The 21,708-nt window shown below is 43.6% G+C and overlaps 1 protein-coding gene across 1 annotated transcript in view; it reads left to right on the top strand.

The window, feature by feature from the left end:
• Positions 1-2,511: 2,511 nt before the first annotated feature.
• Positions 2,512-21,708, top strand: part of SLC22A3 (solute carrier family 22 member 3) — a 49,476-nt gene continuing 30,279 nt past the window's right edge. The window contains exons 1-4 of the mRNA XM_040448722.1: positions 2,512-2,646; positions 5,025-5,179; positions 6,901-7,069; positions 7,948-8,065. Coding sequence (XP_040304656.1) covers positions 2,570-2,646; positions 5,025-5,179; positions 6,901-7,069; positions 7,948-8,065 — 519 coding nt within the window. The 5' untranslated portion in view covers positions 2,512-2,569. The remainder of the gene's footprint in view (positions 2,647-5,024; positions 5,180-6,900; positions 7,070-7,947; positions 8,066-21,708) is intronic.

Genomic DNA, 21,708 nt, shown 5'->3' with positions numbered 1-21,708 from the left:
TCTTCTCCCGTTCAGTAGGTTGTCTTATAGTTTTGTTGATTGTTTCCTTCCCTGTGCAGAAATTTTTATTTTGGTGAAGTCCCAATAGTTTATTTTTACTTTTGTTTCCCTTGCCTCAGGAGACCTATCTACAAAAATGTTGCTACAGCCAACATCAGAGAAATTGCTGCCTGTACTCTATTCTAGGATTTTTAGGGCTTCAAATATCACGTGTAGGTCTTTCATCCATTTTGAATTTATTTCCGTGTGTTGTGTAAGAAAGTGGTCCATTTTCATTCTTCTGCATGTTGCTGTCCTCTGACTGCATTCTCTGCATGGTTAATTCCAGTGGGAAATTATTTCAGTTAATTCTAATCGTCTGCAAGTTTACTTATAGTCAAACTGCCATGCCTTGAGAAACTAGTACCTGAATGGATGGTAGAACTCACTTTAAGTTACCAAAATTACTGTCCTCTGCGTACATGGAAATCTTTTCACTTTTTAATCTCCATAAATCTTCTCAGCAACTCTGTGACATGGGCCAGCTACCAATGCTCCCATTTTTTTCCCCAGCCGTGTTAAGTGACAGGTCATTAGCTGTGGAACCAAGACAAGAAGTCGGGTTCCGTAAATAAATGTGACAGTTTGCTTATGAATGTGTATTGACGAGCGATCCTCAAGCTGGGGTGGGCAAGCCATTTGGAGGTATGCAAAGCCATTCGTTCACAGGGTGGAGGGTCTCGATCCGTTGAAGGGACTCCATTGTCAGAGCCTCGGCTCATGTGGGTCCAGAACGGATCTGCCTGAGGGTATGCATGTGATGAGGACGTGGGTCCTTTTTCCTAAATGTCCTTCTCCCACTTGGCTAAAGGAATCCTACCTCTCTCCCGTCTCGCTATGATGCACTGACTTGATGTTTTAAAACCTGTGGGGACATGGGGTAGATCAATTTTTAATTTTTTGAGGAACCTCCACACTGTTTTCCAGAGTGGCTACACCAGTTTGCGTTCCCACCGATGTTTATAGCAGCACTTTCAACAATAGCCAAATTATGGAAAGAGCCCAAATGTCCATCGACTGATAAATGGATAAAGAAGTTGTGGTTTATATATACAATGGAATACTACTTGGCAGAGAAAGAATGAAATATGGCCCTTTGTGGCAACGTGGATGGAACTGGAGAGTGTGATGCTAAGTGAAATAAGCCATACAGAGAAAGGCAGATGCCATATGTTTTCACTCTTATGTGGATCCTGAGAAACTTAACAGAAGATCATGGGGGAGGGGAAGGGGGGGGAAGTTAGAGAGGGAGGGAGGCAAACCATAAGAGACTCTTAAAAAGTGAGCATAAACTGAGGGTTGATGGGGAGGGGGAGGGAGGGGAAAGTGGCTGATGGGCATTGAGGAGGGCACCTGTTGGGATGAGCGCTGGGTGTTGTATGGAAACCAATCTGACAATAAATTTCGTATTAAAAAAAAAAACTGTGGGGAATGAAATAGTGGGACAGTTTGGGCTATTGGTTTTGGTATGAAGAAGATCATGAGGAAAGAAAATAACTGAGCCTAATGATTTGATTCAACAACTTTTGTAAGTGTGGCGGTCTCCTTTTCTTTCCTTGCAGCAAGAGCATAGGACTGAAAAGGGCGTGTTGGTTAATAGGCAAGTAAAACTAATTTTGATGATAGATTGCTCTGTGAGTCTTGGCACGTAGCCGAGAGGGAGGCAGAAGAATTGAGTAACATTGCTGTAACAAAACTCTCTCAGTTCTCAATAATTTATTTATACACATATGTTTTCCTGGCATGTATATTTATAAAAATGAAAAATGGAGCAGAATTGATGTTTAGCCATAACTGACTCTAGTAATAAACAGTCTTCTTCCCCAGATGACATGAACTGGCTGGAAAACCCCAGGCTTTCTTAACATTCTTCTAGAAACAGAGAGCCGCATTTCCAACAAAATGTTACCCCTGTGCAGTAATTCTTTTTCAAGATTCCTACATTTTCTATTTGCATCTGTTGCAGTCTAGTAACTGTAATTATAACCCCATCAGAAAGGATGCAGATATTTCGAGACGTTGTCACAGGGAAAAATTTGTAATTAAATGTCAATTTATATATATAGTTTTTACACACAGAAGTATCTGTGTACCTCACGGTCGATGCAATACGCACTGATACAAAACACAATAAAATATGTTCTGCTTATGATACGAGGATGTAAGTATGTGGGAATGAAAACAAGAATTCAAAGAGAAAAAAAGATCGACTTCAGATTGAGACCACTGAGGAACTTGGGTGATGGTAGGTGTCCGGTGGTTTCAGTATTTAGACTGTTGGAGACAGTGGGGACATCTTTGCCAGTTATTGAAACTGACCAAAAAACAAAAACAAAAACAAAACCCTTACGTATCAATATAAAAATATGCATGTGAAACGTTTGAAAAATGTAAGGAGTGTTTGGGCAAAAATGTTTAACGATCACAGATCTAGACAGAAGACCAGATGTCTTGAGGATAAGCATGGTCACGTGACTCCCATGCATTTCCTTTGTTTTCCCAGTTTGACCTCGTGTGTGTCAATGCTTGGATGCTGGACCTCACACAAGCCATCCTAAACCTGGGCTTCCTGGCCGGAGCCTTCACCTTGGGTTATGCGGCGGACAGGTAGGCACGAATATGACAGCCGTTGACATGATGCATAAGTGTGGGGATGAAAATATTTTATGTTAACATTAGGAAACAATTTTTGTTAAACTTGGGGGGGGGGAATCTTATTTTCTCTACCTGTGACATTCTCACTTGTTTGGTTAGACTAATTCTCTCCTTGTTGAACTGCGTCTCCTTACTCCTTGAACTGTACAAATGACAAATGGATGGGACCACTCCCCGTGGATCTGAAAGCATGTTAGCGGAAACACCGGCAAGGCAGTAACTTCATCATGGGACAGACGGATAGCTGGCTGGACACTGCGGACAGAGTTGATTCCCTGTGCTTCCATAACTCACTGGTTGTGGTCTGGATTAATTTAGTCATAGAATCGGCCCCTTCCCAATATGTTTCGGTTATATTTTTTAAAAGAAATCCTTGTATTTTATTCTACAAGTTAAAAACTCTGCAAGAAAAAAAAAAACCACAGTTTTTCCGAAGACCTTTAAGAGAATTGTATCTATTATTTAACATTCATAAAGATATAGATTAATGGCAGACATGGTGAGTATGTATACTGAACATAGTAATTTTTCTATTCAAACATTCCTGTTTTGGACCTTATTGATGTTGGTTATTATATCCATGCCTAACTATTCCTTTATCCCAATTCTAACTATGAAAATACATGCAGTGATTTAATAATTCCTTCTATACCCCGTAGGACAGGGGTAGGAAAGCTTTGGCCATTGACCGTGTCTGGCTGGTCACTCTAAGCCCAGCCTTGATGGGTCCCTGTGACCCAGCACACAGCGCACAGTGCTTAAGGGTACTTCTTGGAGAACTGCCCACAGCAATTAATTAGCTAATTGGAGACAATAAAATGCCCCAAATGCTTTAGCCAGTTGACAATCTGAATTTGGCCGGATCAGGACTTCAAAGTATAACCTTTGTTTTCTTTTTCTGCTCCTTCGTCTGTCTCTTATTTTTCTCCTGCGGCCCCCTGCCCCCGTCTTCTGCATGTGAGTTTCTCCTTAATCCTTGTGTCTGATGCTCTTTCCCTGTCTTTTATCTGTGTTTTTTCCTATGGGTTCCTCTTATAGCCCTTCCCACTCATCTTTCTTTTCTTAATCTCCCCACACGTCACTTTCTCTCGTAGCTGCTGTGGCTTAGAATTGAGTGATGTGTTTTCAACACGTATTTCGTCGTTTTAGTTGTTACTCTTCCTGATTTAAACATTAGGTTTTGCTTCTTCTTCATGTTCTTCTCTCACAGTCAATAAACATAATCCCCAAACAAAAGAACTCAACTAAAGGAGGGGGGCTTTTCCTACCTATGTTCCAGCAGGGGCCTGCGCACCTGTCCTCATTGATGATTCCATGCTTTGAAGAAGAAGACAGACCCATGAATGATTCTGCCTCACCACAGGGCCAACCATCTTGGCCCCTTCTCTGCTTTTATATCATTGAAAGAAAGGACCAGAAACAATTTAATAGGCCCCAAATCTACCAGAGGACAGTGTAGGAAGGACAGACGGTGAATTTTAAAACCTGAATAAATGAGAACTACTTCTGTCTCTGCTCCGCTGACCGAAGCAGGACACTGCATGAGTGAATTTGGTGGGAATTTCTGTGGGAGAATGTTTTTGAATCAAGTCTCATAAAGGTCATTGACGACAGACTTTCACCAGCCAGTAATCTGGCACAGTTGCACTGAACCATTTAGCATCAGAATCCCAGAGTATTGCCCACGACGGTAACCTGTGCCCTTTGCCTACGCCTTTAGTAACAGCTACGTAAATGGTGAGACTAAAATGCAAAACTTAAGAACAGCTCGCCCTGGTCGTGAACTTTAGAGTTTGTAAGCAGCTTTCACATCAGCATCGCATTTGAGCCTGTACAACTTCACTGTAGAAAGGGAGGGGAGAAACAAGCAAACAAACAAAATCTGAATCTTGGTTCCCTTAAGAAATGGACCCAAAGGTCGCATAGTTGGTGGATGATTGAGCCGCGACTGAAGCCTGCTCCTGGGGCTTTCTCCCTTTCTCCTGCCAACTCCACCCACAAAAATGCTAGAAAGGTATCAAAGCTGGGCCACCGGGGCGACCGTATGTGACAGAGAGGGTCATCTTTTTGGAAACTGCAGTCCCCCCGAAAATGCATTCCGTGCCTTGCGTTTTGTAATGCCGTTTCAGGAACACATGTCCTTACTTGCCTGGTTTTGCTGCGAAACGAAACGCAGAATTCTCAGCCATCCTGTACATGGTAGTAATAATGCAGCATCGAAAACAAAATTTCTGTCCTGAAGCCTCTTCTAACAACACTTACCGATAGTGCTTTTCACTGTGTCGGAGAAAATGCCAAAGGTGACTTCTTCCTCTCTCTTTCTCAAAAAGGTACGGCAGGATAGTCATTTACTTAATATCCTGCTTCGGTGTTGGCGTCACCGGTGTTGTGGTGGCGTTCGCACCAAATTTCCCCGTGTTTGTGACCTTCCGCTTCCTACAAGGTGTGTTTGGAAAGGGCACGTGGATGACCTGCTACGTGATCGGTAAGACACTGCTGCGCTCCGTGTCTCTTTGACGGCCAGGGTCAGGTGTCCGGGCGGTGCCGGCCGCTGAGCCTCCTCGGGCTCGTATGATGAGGCTTCGCGGCTGCCACACGAATGATCTCTGCAAATAGGAAGGTCGCTGCGGTGAGACTCTGACTCTGGCAAAATGAACTTCTCATGTTTAGGTCCTGGCCACATACGGAATATCACAAAATACGGGGGTGAACCACGCTCTTGCAGATAACTGCTGTACTGTTATCACAAGTTATTGTTTGCCTTCTCGGAGATTGACGTTTATGAAAAATGTCAGCAATTCTTTGAAACCTTTTTAAAGCATTCTCTGTGCATTTCTGGGATATAGTTTGAGACGACACTCCTGTGTTCTCAAATATTTCTTAATTCTATTCCTTGTGTACAAGTGGAGAGCTTTTTACTGTGAAGGAGATAGGACCTAAAAATGAGAAGCTCATTTGTGAACCTTTGTTACTTCCGTAACCAGAAAGCTTGACCTTTCTAGAAAGGAAAACTTCCCTTTGCTGTTTGCTCCTTTTACTGAGAAAAGTCCTGGATGCTACTTGGGCTCTGTTGCCAGTGATGTCCAGACCAGTCACCTCCTCTAAGGGTCACGGTGGATTCGTGACCAGGGAGAGGCAAAAGCTTCTTTTACAGTATTGCTCCGAATCTTTAGGCTTCTAGTCCCTTCCATCACTGCTAGATAATCCTTCCCCAAGCGGTGCCCACCTTAAGGACCCTCTGAAGGTCTTTGTATGGGCCGGGAAGGAGAGAGAGTGTCGGGAAGTTGCCTGTCGCTGGCTGGGGCGGAAGGGATAACTTTGGCATGTGAAGCATTTCTCAGGAGATCTAAGTGTAGGTGAATTTTCAAAGCTGCGATCATAGGGCACAACCAAGTAGCATAATCCCAAGATGATCGGAATAGAATTAATGACAGATAGAAATGGATCCGTTTGGGTGGAGAAGGATGCCAGCAATAAAATTCCCCATCTGATTTTTAAAGAGATATCACCTACATGGAAAGTCTGTGGAGAGGACCATCATGTAATAGAAACTATCTTGTGATCTTGAAAAAATCATTTGTAGAGTCTAATGCTCATAAAGAATCTCCTAAAGAGACTATAATATGCAAACCTTTAGAGATACCGTGATAGAAATCTAGCCAGTTTATTTTACTTCTGTATTGATACAATAGTCATCATTTAAGCTTTCCTAAAATCAACAGATACATTTTTTTTGTATAACAAGAAGAGTGCTAGGCTGTGTGTGTAAGATGAGTGTGGCCAGTGCCTGCCAATAACTGGCAGAGAAGAGAGTGAGCAGGAAACCCAGCTCCAGCAGGCATGGAAGTTTTAGTGTCCTTAAGAATGCTGTGGTCTTGGGGCACCTGGGTGGCTCGGTCGGTTAAGCGTCCGACTCCAGTCATGATCTCACGGTTTGTGAGTTCGAGCCCCACGTCGGGCTCTGTGCTGACAGCTCAGAGCCTGGAGCCTGCTTCGGATTCTGTGTCACCCTCTTCTCTCTGCCCCTCCCCCACTCATGCTGTCTCTATCTCTCATAAATAAATAAACTTTAAAAAATTAAAAAAGAAAGAGAGAATTCTGTGGTGTTCTAACAATGCCGATGGATATGACAGATGTAATGTCTCTGTGTGTTTATTTTGGAGCTCAACTTGAGCTTCCCTAACCTCTGTGTTTGTTTTCCTTCAGTAACAGAAATAGTAGGTTCCAAGCAAAGGAGAATTGTGGGGATAGTAGTCCAAATGTTCTTCACCCTTGGAATCATAATTCTCCCTGGAATTGCCTACTTTATCCCCAGTTGGCAAGGGATCCAGCTAGCCATAACGCTGCCCAGCTTTCTCTTCCTCCTTTATTACTGGTAAAGTGGTTCTGGTCATTATTGAATTTATTCTTATTCCACAGAAATGTAGAATCTGCACTTTCTAAACCAACAGGAAAATGAAAGCCATTAAGGAGATTTTCTGACATCTCCAGAATAGCCATGGGCTGTGAGAATTTCTAGAGTGTTTGAGAATTTATAGAGAGTGGTCATTAATTGACTAATAGTTCTCGTTAAAACAGATTAATAAAGTGCCAAAACGCAAAACTCCAGAGTATTAGCTATGTTTTGTTATTTTGTAATATTTTCACGAACACTGCAAGGTAACAAACCCTATCTGCCGATATTTCAACATGCAAATTAAATGCAACGAAATCGCTTTGCTTCCCTGTGTGTTCTATTACGCAAATTAAGAGTGTTCAGGAATCCTCTGAGGAATAAGAAAATGTTGAGAGCATCAGAAAATTAAGTTACCAGAAAGCCACAGGTGTATACATTTGACTCTTACTGAAGCGAATACATTTTGATCATTTCTCTAATTTAATTTTAATATATGGGGAAATCAGTTTACATACTGATTAGGCACTTACTGCCTAAGTGCCCATTGAATTCTTTTCATGTGTGTAATTTCAGTTCTTTTCATGTGTGTAATTTAGGACACTGTATTCTAGGGTAGCCTGATCTTACAAGAACAATGTAATATTGATTGTTTTTATTATGACCAATGATCCAATTATCAAGTGAGCGTTTTTTCCCTCCATTATAATCTATGTTTCAAAGAGCATGTTCTAAACTCTCAGAATCTCCTAAAGTTTTATCTAATTGCAAGCTCTATTTTAAGAGGGAAAGTGAGGTTGTTAATTAACTGTTAAGGTTTTGAAATTCCTAGACATAACTCAACAAAGTCTTCTTGCCAGGGTGGTTCCTGAATCTCCTCGCTGGCTGATTACTCGGAAGAAAGGAGATAAAGCATTAAAAATTCTGAGGAACATTGCCAAATGCAATGGGAAGTATCTCTCACCAAATTACTCAGAGGTAATTTCATTTATTACTAGTAACAAATATTATTCAAGTGAGTGAATTAATTTGTCTCATTATCAAACATCTGACTAAATCATTTTTAGTTTGGCTTTAAAAAAGGAAAAAAAAACCGCCTTGGGGAGAATCACAAGGTGCATTAGAGAAGACACACTTGGAAGCTGTGACAGCATTGAGGTTGAGCCCAACTGGCCACTTAGTCCGTATTTTCGTAGTTGCACCTTGTCACTTACATTATTAAACTTTACCTACCGTAGGCCCCGTACTATGAAATCATTCATTCATCTTAATTGCACAAACTAGAGATCTTTTCTTGACATTCAGTGTAGTCTAAAGATTTGTCTTTAAATTTAGTCTTGGAAATACTGTTTCTTCGAATCAGAGCTTGAGCAAGAATGTAGTTTTCAACCTTTAGACTTACACACGCTGGCTGGCCTACCCCTCCCTCCTTGCCTCGTTCCCTTCCTCCCTTCTTTTTCTTCTTCCTTTGTCCAGCAAAGCCTTTTGGGGTGCTTCTGTATCATTACACTAAAAGAAATGGCGGGGACTAAAGCTTATTCTTTGCTCTTTGGAAGGTTCGATATGCCTCAGATATATTTGAAGCCACACCTGAATAATTAGAGAATAATATATAAAAAGATATGGCAATGTGGGCGCCCGGGTGGCTCAGTCAGTTGAGCGTCTGACATCAGCTCGGGTCATAATCTCATAGTTTGTGGGTTTGAGCCCCGTGTCGGGCTCTGTGCTGACAGCTCGGAGCCCGGAGCCTGCTTTGGATTCTGTGTCTCCTTCTCTCTGCCCCTCCCCTTCTCATGCTCTGTCTCTCTCTCAAAAATAAATAAGATTTTGAAAAAAAAAAAAAAAAAAAGACATGGCAATGCTTTACTACAGAGACTAAGTGAATATAGAATAACAGAAGATTTCTTATAAAGGGATGTGAGGGAAGAATTTTTGGAAGATGCGAATCTTGAAGAATATTAGGTTGCTAACATTTTTTTCTTTTTTTTTGGTAGCACTCAGTTTCGATAGAACATTCTGAGAGAAAACAGGCTTCGTTGGTTTTATTATCACCTCCCCAACCCCCCAGAACTTGGTTGGAGATATTTGGATTTCTACCTTTTTTCTTCACTCTTATGTTCAGCAACAAGCAGGAGCCTCCATGTTTACAAAGGTTTCAGTTGACCAGTTGTCACTGGATTGTGATGATGTACCTGGGGGTTTACAGATCGTACAATGTGTGGTAAAGATAAAAAGAAAAAAAATCTGTTTTAACCATTAAGGTTAAAGCGATCCTGGTTCTCTGAGCACCTTTGGGCTGTGTATTCCTTTTAGGGAAAAAGTATCCACTGCCTTCACACCTTGCTCTCATCCCGTTAGCCTTGGCCGTCACAACAGGATCAAACGTATAATAATCTGCACTCAGTTTTAATAGTCCAATAAGTATTTTTACTCCTCGCTCAGCAGTATCCTGAAGACACTGCACACGTAGTCCTGGCGTTAAGCATTTGTCAGATCTACATCAAGGTTTTAAAAAAATAGAAAAAAAAAAAAGAAAGAAAGAAACCAGTGTGTTCTGATGGCTTCCAGAAGAAGGCACCACTTGACGAGGCATGTGATGTGTTATTGTGAGTACTGCTAAGAGGCCCCAGCTACTTCTGCACATCCTCGGGGGACCAGTTCAACGCTGCGCCCATAGACCCACTGACCCACTTCTAATTCACAAACACTGTAGAGACATTTCCCCGGGGAAGTAGTCCAATGCTCTACATGGTTGTGCTTGTGGAAGGATCGTGAATGATGGATCCAGTGGCTTCCAAAACATGTTAACTCTGGTTTTAAGCAGTGAGATGATCTCCATTTGAAAGTCAGGTTCGAAGCCAGACATGAGTTTCTCGCGGAGTTTAGTGCCCCAGCCACCACTGTCTGATGATTACATATTGTGATTGGCTCATAAGCCTCTTCGGTCTTTAATCTATAGGTTCCTGTTCTTTTCTTTTCCTTGCAACCTTGGGAATAAAGAATGCTAGGGTTTTTTTTTTTTCTTTCTTCCTTTTTTTTTTCTGTTTCTGTAGACTTTTCTGCAGTCTAAATTTTGTTGATTACATCCTTAGGATCCTTTAATATGGCCCTCTGTCTCTTGTGTTCCCTGTCAGTTGCTAGGTAGATCTAGAGCTTAATTAAGTTTGGGTTTGATACTTTTGGCAATCCTACTTCCTAAGTGGTTTAGTACATTTCCATTAAGAGATAGCTCGTGTCTGCCGGTTTCTTCTTTTGTGATGTTAGCTGCCACTGATTGTCGTTGCCTGGATTTATGAATTTATCAGAGGTCGCAAGTGACAGTATTCCCATGTTATCGTTATTATGTCATTTATTGCTGGAATACTTGCATAAAGACTAACTTCTCCCATCAATCATTTGGTGACTCTGAGATACAGGTCTTACAGGAAAGGCAGGAAACGTGTAATTCTTTCTTTTCAAAATAACAAGTCGGTTCACTGCATTCTGCAAAAGTTATCAGTGAATTGTGTGTTGTGGGTTTTTTTTTTTTTTTAATTTTTAAGCCTCATTATTAACATCTGCGTTTTAACCTACTATGAGTCAGCCCTTCTCAGTTGTTGTCATTATCCTGATTTGTGCTTAGATCGCCCCATCTTTGGACAGACAAGGCTCATCTTTGTTGGTTCCGGGCTCCCTCTGCCATATTCTAGGAGTTTCAGAATGCCGCTTTGCTCATTAGCACGGTGACATTTTCCCAGGCTCATCTTGTGGTCTCTGGTCTCACTCTTGGAATCACCCACTTCTCAAAGGGTGCTTTGAGGTTTGAAACAAATGTCTTCAAACTGAACCTATCCATCCCCAACCTTTTAAAATTGTCCAACGTAAGTAGAAAAGCAAAGTATTGTCTTCAAGAAGAGAAGGAATTGACATTTCAGTTTAAAACCCCTTGCTAATAGAGGAATTCAGTCAAATTATAGACCAAACCACAATTTTCTGTTTCAGAGATGTTAATGTTCCCACAAAGCATAACCATGTGCAAGATACAGTTTATAATACTCAGAAATACTGGCCAGTGGTGGAATTGCACTCAAGTGCATTGGCTGGAGCCCCAATGCCAAAAGCAAAGCAGGGTCCTGTTATGGTTTCTGTGTAACCCTGTCAATTTCTCATGTTCTAGTGACTCAGATAACTAACTGCCCATGTCAATGTCCGGGTCACCTTGAAACCTGATGTTTACATAGTCACTTCAAACCTTCTGTGTCCTTTTGCTGCCTTAACTGGTATCCCTGCTCTCTGGATATAATCTCAAGGACGCCCCCATGCCCAGGATCATAGCCTTTTCTCATTCCACAGAACCTTTTTGTCAGTAAATCCCGACTTTAGGAAGAAGTTATTATCACGTAAATTACCGCATCCTCCAAGACCTCTCCAATCCCCACCTCATCCTAAGGGTGCACGTCATTGATTGCAGTGAAGCTAGAATCAACTAGAAAGGATCTGCTTGACGCACACTGTCCGCAGGAGGACTGGCAGCTATGCTGTCTTCCTCAGCCACCCCCAAACCCCAACCCGTGCCATCGCTGGCACCAAAGATCCTGGTCTGTTTTGTGGGGATCAAAAGACCTAGCTTAAAACAATGCTCTGTATCACAGAAGAGATCCTGAAATTCACCACAAACTAGGATTACACCAACCCCCTGGGCTTTGTAAATGGAAGGGGAGAAATAGGTAGGGTGGATTGAATTCCAGCATTCAACCAGGTGGGTCATTCTAAGGTTTGGCTGTGTAATAAACCATCACAGTTATATTTCACATGGATGTTACTCATGTCATGGGCCAGTAAACTCTGGCTCTCTGTCTCACTGCTCCCTAGGCTTCCATTTGCAGAATTCCCAGCGGGCTTCTGACTTTGTTAAAGCCACAGCTGGAAGGGAGAAATACAGGTGATGAGAACATCAGGCTCTCTGGATATATGAACAGTGTAGTTATTATTTACTGAAAAGAAAAGTCCAAAAATATATACCCAATGCAGATGAGGCAGGGGGGTGGAACTTCTAGGAAGCTGAAGCAATGTAGAAAACGGAAATCAAAGACCCCCGTAGAGGGTCAGCGGAGGGGCTGAGTGTGGGACACGAGGCACTTAGCCAATGCAGGAGGACAGTTGGCTTAGACACTTACGTGGGTGCCTTTGCACTGTTTAAGGCACACTTGAAGAAATTAAAACCAAATTCTTGGCAAGACCACGGTAGGTATAGCCCAGGCACAGCAATGGCACAACGGCGTCTCCTAATGTCATTCGGGGCATCCACAGCCATCCTCTGACCCGGGGAGCATGTTGGTGATAGAACTGTTTCCTGCCCTGGCCACGCCGGGCAGACTTCTTACACATTGCGGTTAAATTTGGCATCAGTCTGACGTTACTTCCGACCTGTCACTTGGCGTGTGTTGTTTCTTGCCTCACGCCTGGTAAGTTACCAGTCGATCCGACTTTCCATTCTCGTACGGTAGACACGCACCAGTACTGCGTGTGTGATTGAACAAGGCATCGAATGGCAATGCTGGTCTGAAGAGATGGCCATTGCCCTAAAAACTGAATGTGTGTCAAAACAGCTGAGAAAGCGAGCAAGTATTTAAGTGGGCTCAGGCTTAGGTAGTAGTAGGCTGGGTCTGTTGGTACGTAGTGGAGAGCTGGGCTTGTTGCTTAGTGACCTTTTCTCATCACGAGGCGGTACTACTTGTGATAGACTGTGTTTTTGTTCCCAGCTCTTCACCTCTCTCTGTAAGAGGATGACACCCCCCCCCCAACCTGTGGCCGTGTGACTGGCCGCAGTGCCTCCAGGCAGGCAGATATACTTCCCCACTGAGGCTTGGCCATCTGACTTGATGGCCCAAGGAACAGAAGTGGCCAGGTACCCGTTCAGAGCAGAAGCTGTAAAGGCAGCATGCATTTCTGACAGCTCTCTGGCTCTTTCCTTCTGACACAAGGACAGCATATCCCAAACTGGTATTGTTCCTTCAGCGTGGTCTCAGAATGAGAAGAACCACAACTTGGAACAGAGCTGCAGAAGCTGACCTACAGCCACTACATGGAATACAGCCCAAACCCAACTGTTTCCTCAGTCAGCTACAGTCCGCTCAATGTGTCTTAGTGTGCTCTTGGAGATTTGAGGGTGTCTGTTATGGTGGCCAAACCTAACTAATGTAGCTGATCGTAATAGCACTGTTTCAATTGCCAGAGTAGGGTTTAGTGATTCAACACATTTTTGGTTACCTGGGTGACGGTGGATTGTGGTAGTTTATTGTTTGAAATATTCATGTCCCACCCCTCATTTCCATTGGATGAAAATACTTCCTGGTTCCATTGATATCGGGCAGGGCAGCGTAACTCGCTTTGGTCTGTGGCAGGTGAAATGTATGTCCTGCCCTTTGACTTTGGCCTTGATCACGCCTTGACCATGCGAGTTGCTTTGGCCAGTGGCAGGTTACCTACCACCAGACGTGGTGCAGTAGGCTCTTGAGATGTGGGCTTGCTCTCTGCGCTTCAGCCATCACCAGGAGAAGAATATTCCCAGGCTCGCCTCCTGGCCCCAGAGGAGGCTGAGAAGCATTTGGAGTAAGGCTTATTTTACCAAAACTTCCCAAACCTAGATCAGCAGTCTCTCAGCCAACTCACAAATGTGTGAGGTAAACAAATGCTTATTATTTTATGCCACTGAGATCGATGGTTGTTATGCAGCATTATTTAACCAATACGCTGGTTAAACAGCTCTTGGCGCTTACCGACCCAGATCGTACAACTGCGTAGGTAGCAGCTGTGGCTGTGCTTGTGCTTGCATTTTTTTCTAAAGGATTTTAAAAGCCCTTACCCTAAAGCTCCCTCTCCTCCCCTACTCCTCCACGTCTTGTCTTTGTATGCGATATGCTCATGGAAAAGAGTATGCTGCAATTCTCGTTAACAAAGAGCCTCTAACAGCGTAGAACTGAATATTTGTCCATATTCGTTAGCGATGTTGTTCTGTGTTGGCCCCCAAAACCAATAAGTCTTGATTGTAATTTCCCTATTTTGATGCTATGCTTATATAGCTCCTTGTTCACAGCTAACCTACAACTTACTAAAATACAAGTGCCAGATGTTATATTGATGCCCATTCGTGCATAAATACACTCGTGGGCAGTGTCCCTGGTGGCATGTTTACATAACATCAGGAGCTAATGCTTGAGCTTTCTGATCCCAAGCCTTTAGGCAGGTATATAAGAAACAGAAAATAGAAAAGATTAAGACCTCATTAGATAGTGTCAGGCTAAAGTTAAGATTGCCTCAGTTACCAGAGTGATTTCCAACTCTTGATAGCTGCCATCTTACCTGTATTTTAACGAAGTATCACACAGACGCCAATATCACTACAGAAAGGGATTTTCCAGCCTTGGGAATGTCTGTTTATGACATTTCCTTTCAATGGGGGATTTTTATAAACGTAACTCTTGTTCTTCCAAGGAAGGATCCACACCAGGATTCTGGCTGTCATGAAGCCCATCTGGGCTGTGCGGAATTTCAGCCCAATTATTGTACTGTCTTTGTTAATGCTGTGTTTACCATCTCAGGACTTGAAAACTCTCTTCCTGGAATTCGATTACAGAGAAAGTAATTCAGGCCCAAGCAGTGCCCAAGGCGGGGCTCCAGTCCACTTCCCATGTCAAGAGTGGGAAAGGCGTGAGTCTAGAAAATAGTGAAGGATATCGGAAAGAAAGTCACCGGAAACTCATACACCACTTTCCCTTCACAGAATTCCAGCTTCATTCTTTGACCTCACACAGAACTAATGGTGCCAATCGTACCAGCAAAGCCATCATCCTTAAAAATGGCATATAAAAATTACTGGAATATGCGTGCCGCCATGTTAACTTTCATTTAGAATATTCTCGAATGCATAAAAAATAGCATATATGCCAGTAAAAATACTGGCATGTAAAAATTACTGGAATATGCATGCTGCCATGTTAACTTTAATTTAGAATATTCTCGAATGCATAAAAAATAGCAGGACACTTTATATAGCTAACATAGAATGGACCTTTGGAGCTGAGAGTTAATTTAATAGTACTCTACCTCAATACATTTTCACAAATAGCCTGAGTTCAACGAATGACCTATATTTAAATGGGTTGTTTACTTGGTTCCCATGTCTTTAACCTTTTCAAAATGGGACCGTATTGCACGAAAAGGGTAAAATGTTGCGTGAAGAAAACTAATGCCTGCAAAGGGGGAAAATGCTACAATAAGAACAGCCACAAAAAACAGTCCTGATGGACTTTTGAATCCAGAGTGAGCTCCTTCCCCCCGCCCCAAAGTGGGTGATTAAATTTTAAGCCCCTCCCATGAAAGGAAATTCTGCCTAAACTCTTTCCAGGTCGGTGGACTCTCGTTTAACCTATACAAATATTGATGGGAGGATGTTCCGGAGCATCATATGGCTTTCATTGAGCTAGGAATCTGAGTGACATATCTCTTATGGAATGAGATTGCAGCTTTGGAGCAGATAAGGTAGATTTTTCAGGACGCCTCCCCAAAGAACAGCATCTCGAGTGGGGAACCCTGGAGAGACCGAGCCCCCCCCACCCCAGTTCCTCACGCCCAACTTCCAGACTCCCTCTAGAAATAACTGGGCCGTACACCTTTGTCAGAACCTTAACTGTTTCATTTAAATACAAGTAAAAGCTTGAAAAACATCCGTCAGGAGTATGAAGGGAAAGCACGCAGCGTTACTGTTAACGTGCACTCCGGGTATTCGATCCTGTGCATCGGTCCTGGTGTCTCATGACATCACTGACGAGTAATGGGACCTGCAGGACCCAGGACAGTGGACTCAGGCGCCAGTAGGGTGACCAGTTGTCTGCATTTGCCCAGAACTGGGGGGATTCCTGGGATGCAGGAAAGTCTGAGAAAGTCTCAGGCAAACTGGGACGAGCTGGTCAGTCCTCGCCCACCTGGCTGTATCAGAGGGAGATACAAAGGTTTACGTACGTGGGTTTCACGTCTGCCTGCCTGCCTGACGCCACTAGACGATGGGCTCTGAGTTTGCTCCTTGGACTGGTCCCAAAGTCAGATGCAGGCCACCACGCCCCAGGGCCCACCAGACCCCTCTCTAGCCGTCTCTTCTTCAATCCCTCGCTTCTTTTCTCTCTCTCTTTGTCTTCTTCTTTTTTTGTTTTTTAACTTTTACGGCCTTTATTTGAAGTTCCGACATGAAATGATAGTCCTTTTTTAAAATAACACTTGACTGACATCTGATAAACACACAAAAAGCTGCACGTATTTGATTTATTCAGCTTGCTTACTCCTCTTTCTATTCTAGTTCTTATTTGGTCTTGAACCCTAGCCTATTTGGGGTGCCTGGGTGGCTCTGTTGGTTAAGCGTCTGACTCTTGGTTTCGGCTCGGGTCGCGATCTCACGTTTCATGGGTCGGAGCCTCACGTCGGGCTGTGTGCTGACACCTGGAGCCTGCTTGGGATTCTCTCTCTCTCTCTCTGTCTCTCTCTCTGCCTGTCCCCTGCTCACTCTGCACACATGCTGTCTCTCTCATGCTCAAAATAAATAAACGTAAAAAGAAAAAGTCTGATTTGAACCCTAGCCTATTTGAGGGCCTGACCCCTGCTTAATGTTTGCCCTCTCTCTGGAAAGTAGGAGCCTGTTGCTTATACATCTGCTCATCGGTTCTCTGAAAGCCGCATGCCACATTCTCTTGATGACCGGCACCTGCTCTTTCGAGAGACCGCTGCCACTAAGAGCCCCCTCTGCAGACGCGTCCCAGACCACAGACAGCCGTGTGCCCATGCAAGACCCACGTGTGCCCTCCCTTGCACCGGCCTCTCCACCTGCAGGTCCTGGTCCCATTTGTGGCCAGGCACAGAGCCACGGCCCCTCCGTTCACACGTGGCCTGCTCTCCCTCCTGCTGAGACTCCAGCGAATCTCTGTGGGGGATGATGGAGGTGGGGGGCGCAGAGAGCTCCAAGCTCTGGTGACCTTCACAGTCATTTCAGCGGGTCATTCGTTGTTACATAATCTGGGAATCAGGGACCCCTCCCTTTTTCCTTCTCAAAGGCTGATCCTCGCCCTGGAGAGTAATGGCCCTCCCCTTCCAGCCGCAGCATGCTGTAGGATGCAGAGGGGCACTTGCCTCTTTCTGCCGAGCCCAAGCCCTGGTGGCATGACGAACAGAATGAATTCAAATATAAAAGAAAATGAATAAGCCACACGGGCTTTTTCTATTCCGTTAATAACGGTAGCTCTCTTTTGTGGGCATTGTGGAAATGCTTGATTCAATTATTTTAATTCTGAATCCCGCTCTAATAGAATAGGGGAGTGGGTTTGCTCTTTCTTTTTCTTTTTCAAGCATTTGCCAAGAGAACGGCCCTCTAATACCGTCTTTGAAACGTTCACGCTCTGTGTGAGCGAGAAAGATGCTCGGCTTTTCGAAGCATTTTGTTCCTGCGCCATTTGGCCCAGTCTCGTGTTTTTGGCAAAACCGGTTCGTGCAATCCCAATTGCTGTGCTTCCCCGCTGTGAATAAATGAGAAAATACTAGCTCTTTGTGAACGCGCTCCCTGCTGCGAAGGCGATGAGGGGTACAATGTCCAGAGCCCTGTGTGTCCAGCTCCCTGGCAGGGATTCTGGGCGTTACTCCTAATCCAGAGCTGCCGTTGCCATGACGATACTGGCTGCTCGACCTTCATCCCACCAGGAAAGTTGCCTTTGTTCACGAAATAATCCTAAGAAAAGAGGTGCAGCCTGGGGAGCAGGTGAAATCATTCAGATTCTCCAAGGCCAAGTTGATGCTGGTGAACACAGACGAGCTCCACTGATGCAAATAAACACGGGAGGAAATTGTGTGAGAGTAAAGGAGAAAGCACACTAAGGTCCACTTGTTTTTTCCTTCGCTCGAGGCCCCGTCCGGGAAAATGGTAGGAAAGATGTCAGGTGCTAGATCTTTCATGGGATCAACCCTCTCTTTCCTGAGAGGGCACCCAGATGGCTGGATGAAGAATATCGATTGTGTCGCCTTCCCAACGCTTCCTCGTGTGGGTGCAGATGCAAAGGGGACTAGGCGCGCACAATCCAGAGATGGCTGGATGCCTTGTTTTGGAACCAAATAGTATGGACCTGTGCTGTTTTCTTTTTTCTTTGAATTTGGTGCTGTTTAAAGGGAACCTGATTGGGAGGAAGCCTTCCTTCTCCACGTAGCGAATGCACCCTTCTTGATGTGGCCGGGTGAAGGAGGGCTGAGAGTGAAGTCTTTATGTCCTTCCCAGGAGAAGAACCTGGGGAATGTTGGGGGGAATGGCCAGAACCGAGGACACTCTTTCTGCTAGAGGAAACTTCCATGTAAAAGCAAAATTTGTCACCTTCCCTAGTAAGGTGGCGTATGGAGGGCGACCAGACAGAAAATCCTGATGAGCAGGGTTGCTAACACACTGGTGTCTCCCAGCAGCTATAACTTCAGCCCCACGGCAGATGGGATAATCAGGTGGCAGTCTGCCCCAAGGGGCCACAGACCCTTGGGGACCATGGAAATTCTGCAAGACTCCTCAAACCATTCGCAACCAAACCTTATCTGTAGAGTGAATTAATACACCTTGGATAAATACGTACTAATTTTTCAGATGAAGGCAGATGCAATTGTTCGTAATAATAACTAATGGGTTGAAAGATCTTATTGGGTTGGTAGTAAATCTATGTCGTTATGTGGCCTCAATGAACAGAAATTAAAAGCACAACTTCTATCACGTGGGCAGCCGTTACATTCTTTGACATTACCTGGGAGTCGTAATATTCGGGAGGGATAAGAGTCACTGATCTGTCAGCATAAGTAGGATTAGTCTCCATCTGCTGCAAAACTGTTGTCTGAGCTGTCACAGTTAAAGTTACATGATGTTCTCAGGAGGAGCTGAAGGACCTCTCATCGTCTTCATAAACATGGAATCTTGACAGCTTCCAAGATTCATTCATTTTATTGATTCAGTCAAGTAAACGCAAGTGCATCGGATTCTGCCCTTTCACTGACCTTGTGGACAAGTTCTACGTGTTGAGTAGGAAGGGTTGAGTGACTCGGTGTACCATTGCCTTGCTACCTCGAAAAGGTGAATCCTGGTTTTCTTTCCTGCTCACATTTCAGAGCCTACACACACAAATAGTTTAGATTTTGAGGAAGAATGAGGGAGGCTTACAGAATGAATGCTCGGCGTGATTATTTTCTTTAGAGTGCCGTAGAGTTTAAGTACGTCTCCTCCTGTTTCGATCATTATGTGTAGTCTCCAGGCATAAATAGCTGTCTTTGAGACCTTAGAGAAATTTTGCTAAAGACAGTTGAAGGGACGCCTGGGTGGCATCCAACTCTCGATTTCGGTCATGATCTCACGGTTCATGAGTTTGAGCCCTGGGTCGGGCTCTATGCTGACAGCGTGGAGCCTGCTTGGGATTCTCTCTCTCCCTCTCTCTCTCTGCCCCTCCCACACTAGTGCTGTCTCTCAAAAATAAATAAACTTTAAAAAAAGACAGCTGAAGCATTCACTCTGCCATTCATGATCGTTTACATGCTGTATTTATAGAGACTGCTCCAAAATTAGCAGGGGACGGACTTTTTGATGGCAGTTGAGTGAACCGTAGGGTCTGCTTCATGTAGTATTTTTTACCCTATCCTTTCTTCCCAAGTTCTGTAAACTATTTGGTAGACTTTATTGCCTAAACATAACCAGCTTCTTAAGTTCAATAAGTCATTGATCGTTGCCATGAAGATATTTTTCACGTTACAGAGTGAAGCACAGAATATTTTATTTGGTGGTCACATGTTTAGAAAAACCATTTAAGTTTAATTGACATGAAGCTGCGCAGAAGCAAAAGGACACTGACTCACCCGGTGTAGCTGGTACTCATTGTCATTTGTGTATCTATTTAGTCGGCAAATAGTTACCAAGCGCTGTGTTCAAAACATCTGCTTTTTAAACAACCTCCATGTAATATTCACTTTCAAAAAATGTTTCTTGACAGGCATTCAAGATGCATTTTTTCCAATTCTTTGTGGTTGCTTTTTTGTTTCTTTTGTCTTTTTGGAGCTGTTTTCAGTTTCCGTGACTGGTAATTCCTTATCTCTTCAACTATACTCGCTTTCATCATATAGGGATGTTGAATAGGGCTAAATCTAAATTCTTGTCAGTTAAAGTTGAAGGACAGCTTAGCTTTCATGGGCAGTGTTTGGAAACCATTTCAGTGGTTTTTGTTTTTTATTTATTGCATTTGTTTATAAATAGGAAGGTATTCTTATTGGATCTCAGTCAGTATAGCTGTGAATGATGAAAACGAACATATATATTAGGTGAAATATAATAAAACAATTCACAGTTCAAAATTAGGGTAAATCGTGTGCACAGGCTCACCTCGATGCACATTACCGTGGTCCAGAGTCAAGCCGTGAGACTAAACGTGCTTCATTATCGAAAACCTCCGGAAACAGAATTCCAGGGATGGCATCTGCCATCTGCTCGTGGCTTGTACATAGAAGCTTCTCGTCCCTCTCTAAAGATTGTTCTGCATTGAACAATAAGGACATACCAATGAACAATAACTAGCTGTATGGGAAAAAATTTTTCGCAAATCAAGGAAAGGGAGCAGCTTGCAAATTCTAGAACGCACCAAGGATTGTGATATTTACGGAGGTACACTTCAACTAGTCTTCTGCTGTTCGGTTGTACTTGACCGTCGGCGGAAAAGTTTCTCCGCATCCGCCAACGCAAGCGAATAAACAGGAAACGAAGGGTTTTCTGAGGTACCAAAGGAAGGCAAGATTTGGAGGTTCCCCGTGGAGTGTAATGCTGGGTCCTGTAACGCAGGCAGGATTCGTGCCCTGAGTAATGCCAGGTTGCTTTCCGTGTACACCCATCGAGTGTCCAGGTGCCCACACACATTGGGTATTTTCCGATCTTCTAATTTTGGCCCGCCTCCTGAATGTTTGCAGTGGCACATCTCTGGTTACTAGTGAGATTCCGCATATCTTCAAGCACCTTACTCTGCCGTTTGGGTTCCTTCTCTGTGGGTTGCCTTGCCATCTCCTTGCCCACGTGTGTTGGATTTTCTGGCATTTGCCTCCTCCAATTTATAGGATCTCCTCTCATATTCTAAAACCACCACCCCTTGTGGGTTTTCGACATTCCAAGTGTATTCTCCTCAATGTTTTAGTTACTTTTAACTTTGCCTACTTTTTTCTTCATTGAACAAAAATTCTTACAGCCTTAAACTTCTTCGATACGGGCAAGTGAGTGTGTATTTTTGCATATTGATTGTATTATAGGTTTCGTTTAAGAAATATTCTTCTACATCCAAGGGCCGCAAAGATATTCCCCTATTAGCTATGGCTTTAGCTACCACAGTCACGCCCGAATTTTTCTGCCCCCCACCATTCCAACTGAGAAGCAATGATCCATCTTTATTTGTTTCAATGCCAAGCTGGTTGTTTTTTGTTTTTTTGGTTTTTTTGGTTTTTTTGGTTTTTTTTTTTTGAGCTCCAGCTACCAAGCAAATGCATCATTTATCAAGTTCCTGTTTCAGAGTCTGAATTAGTTTCCAAGCCAAAGCCTATCTCCTATTTTTAAG

This window comes from Herpailurus yagouaroundi, unplaced genomic scaffold (assembly GCF_014898765.1).
Source record: "Herpailurus yagouaroundi ecotype Mexico unplaced genomic scaffold, PumYag 198, whole genome shotgun sequence".
In the NCBI taxonomy this organism is placed as follows: Eukaryota; Metazoa; Chordata; class Mammalia; order Carnivora; family Felidae; genus Herpailurus; species Herpailurus yagouaroundi.
Note: the sequence above shows the minus strand (reverse complement) of the source record. Positions and strands in the feature narration are given on the sequence as shown.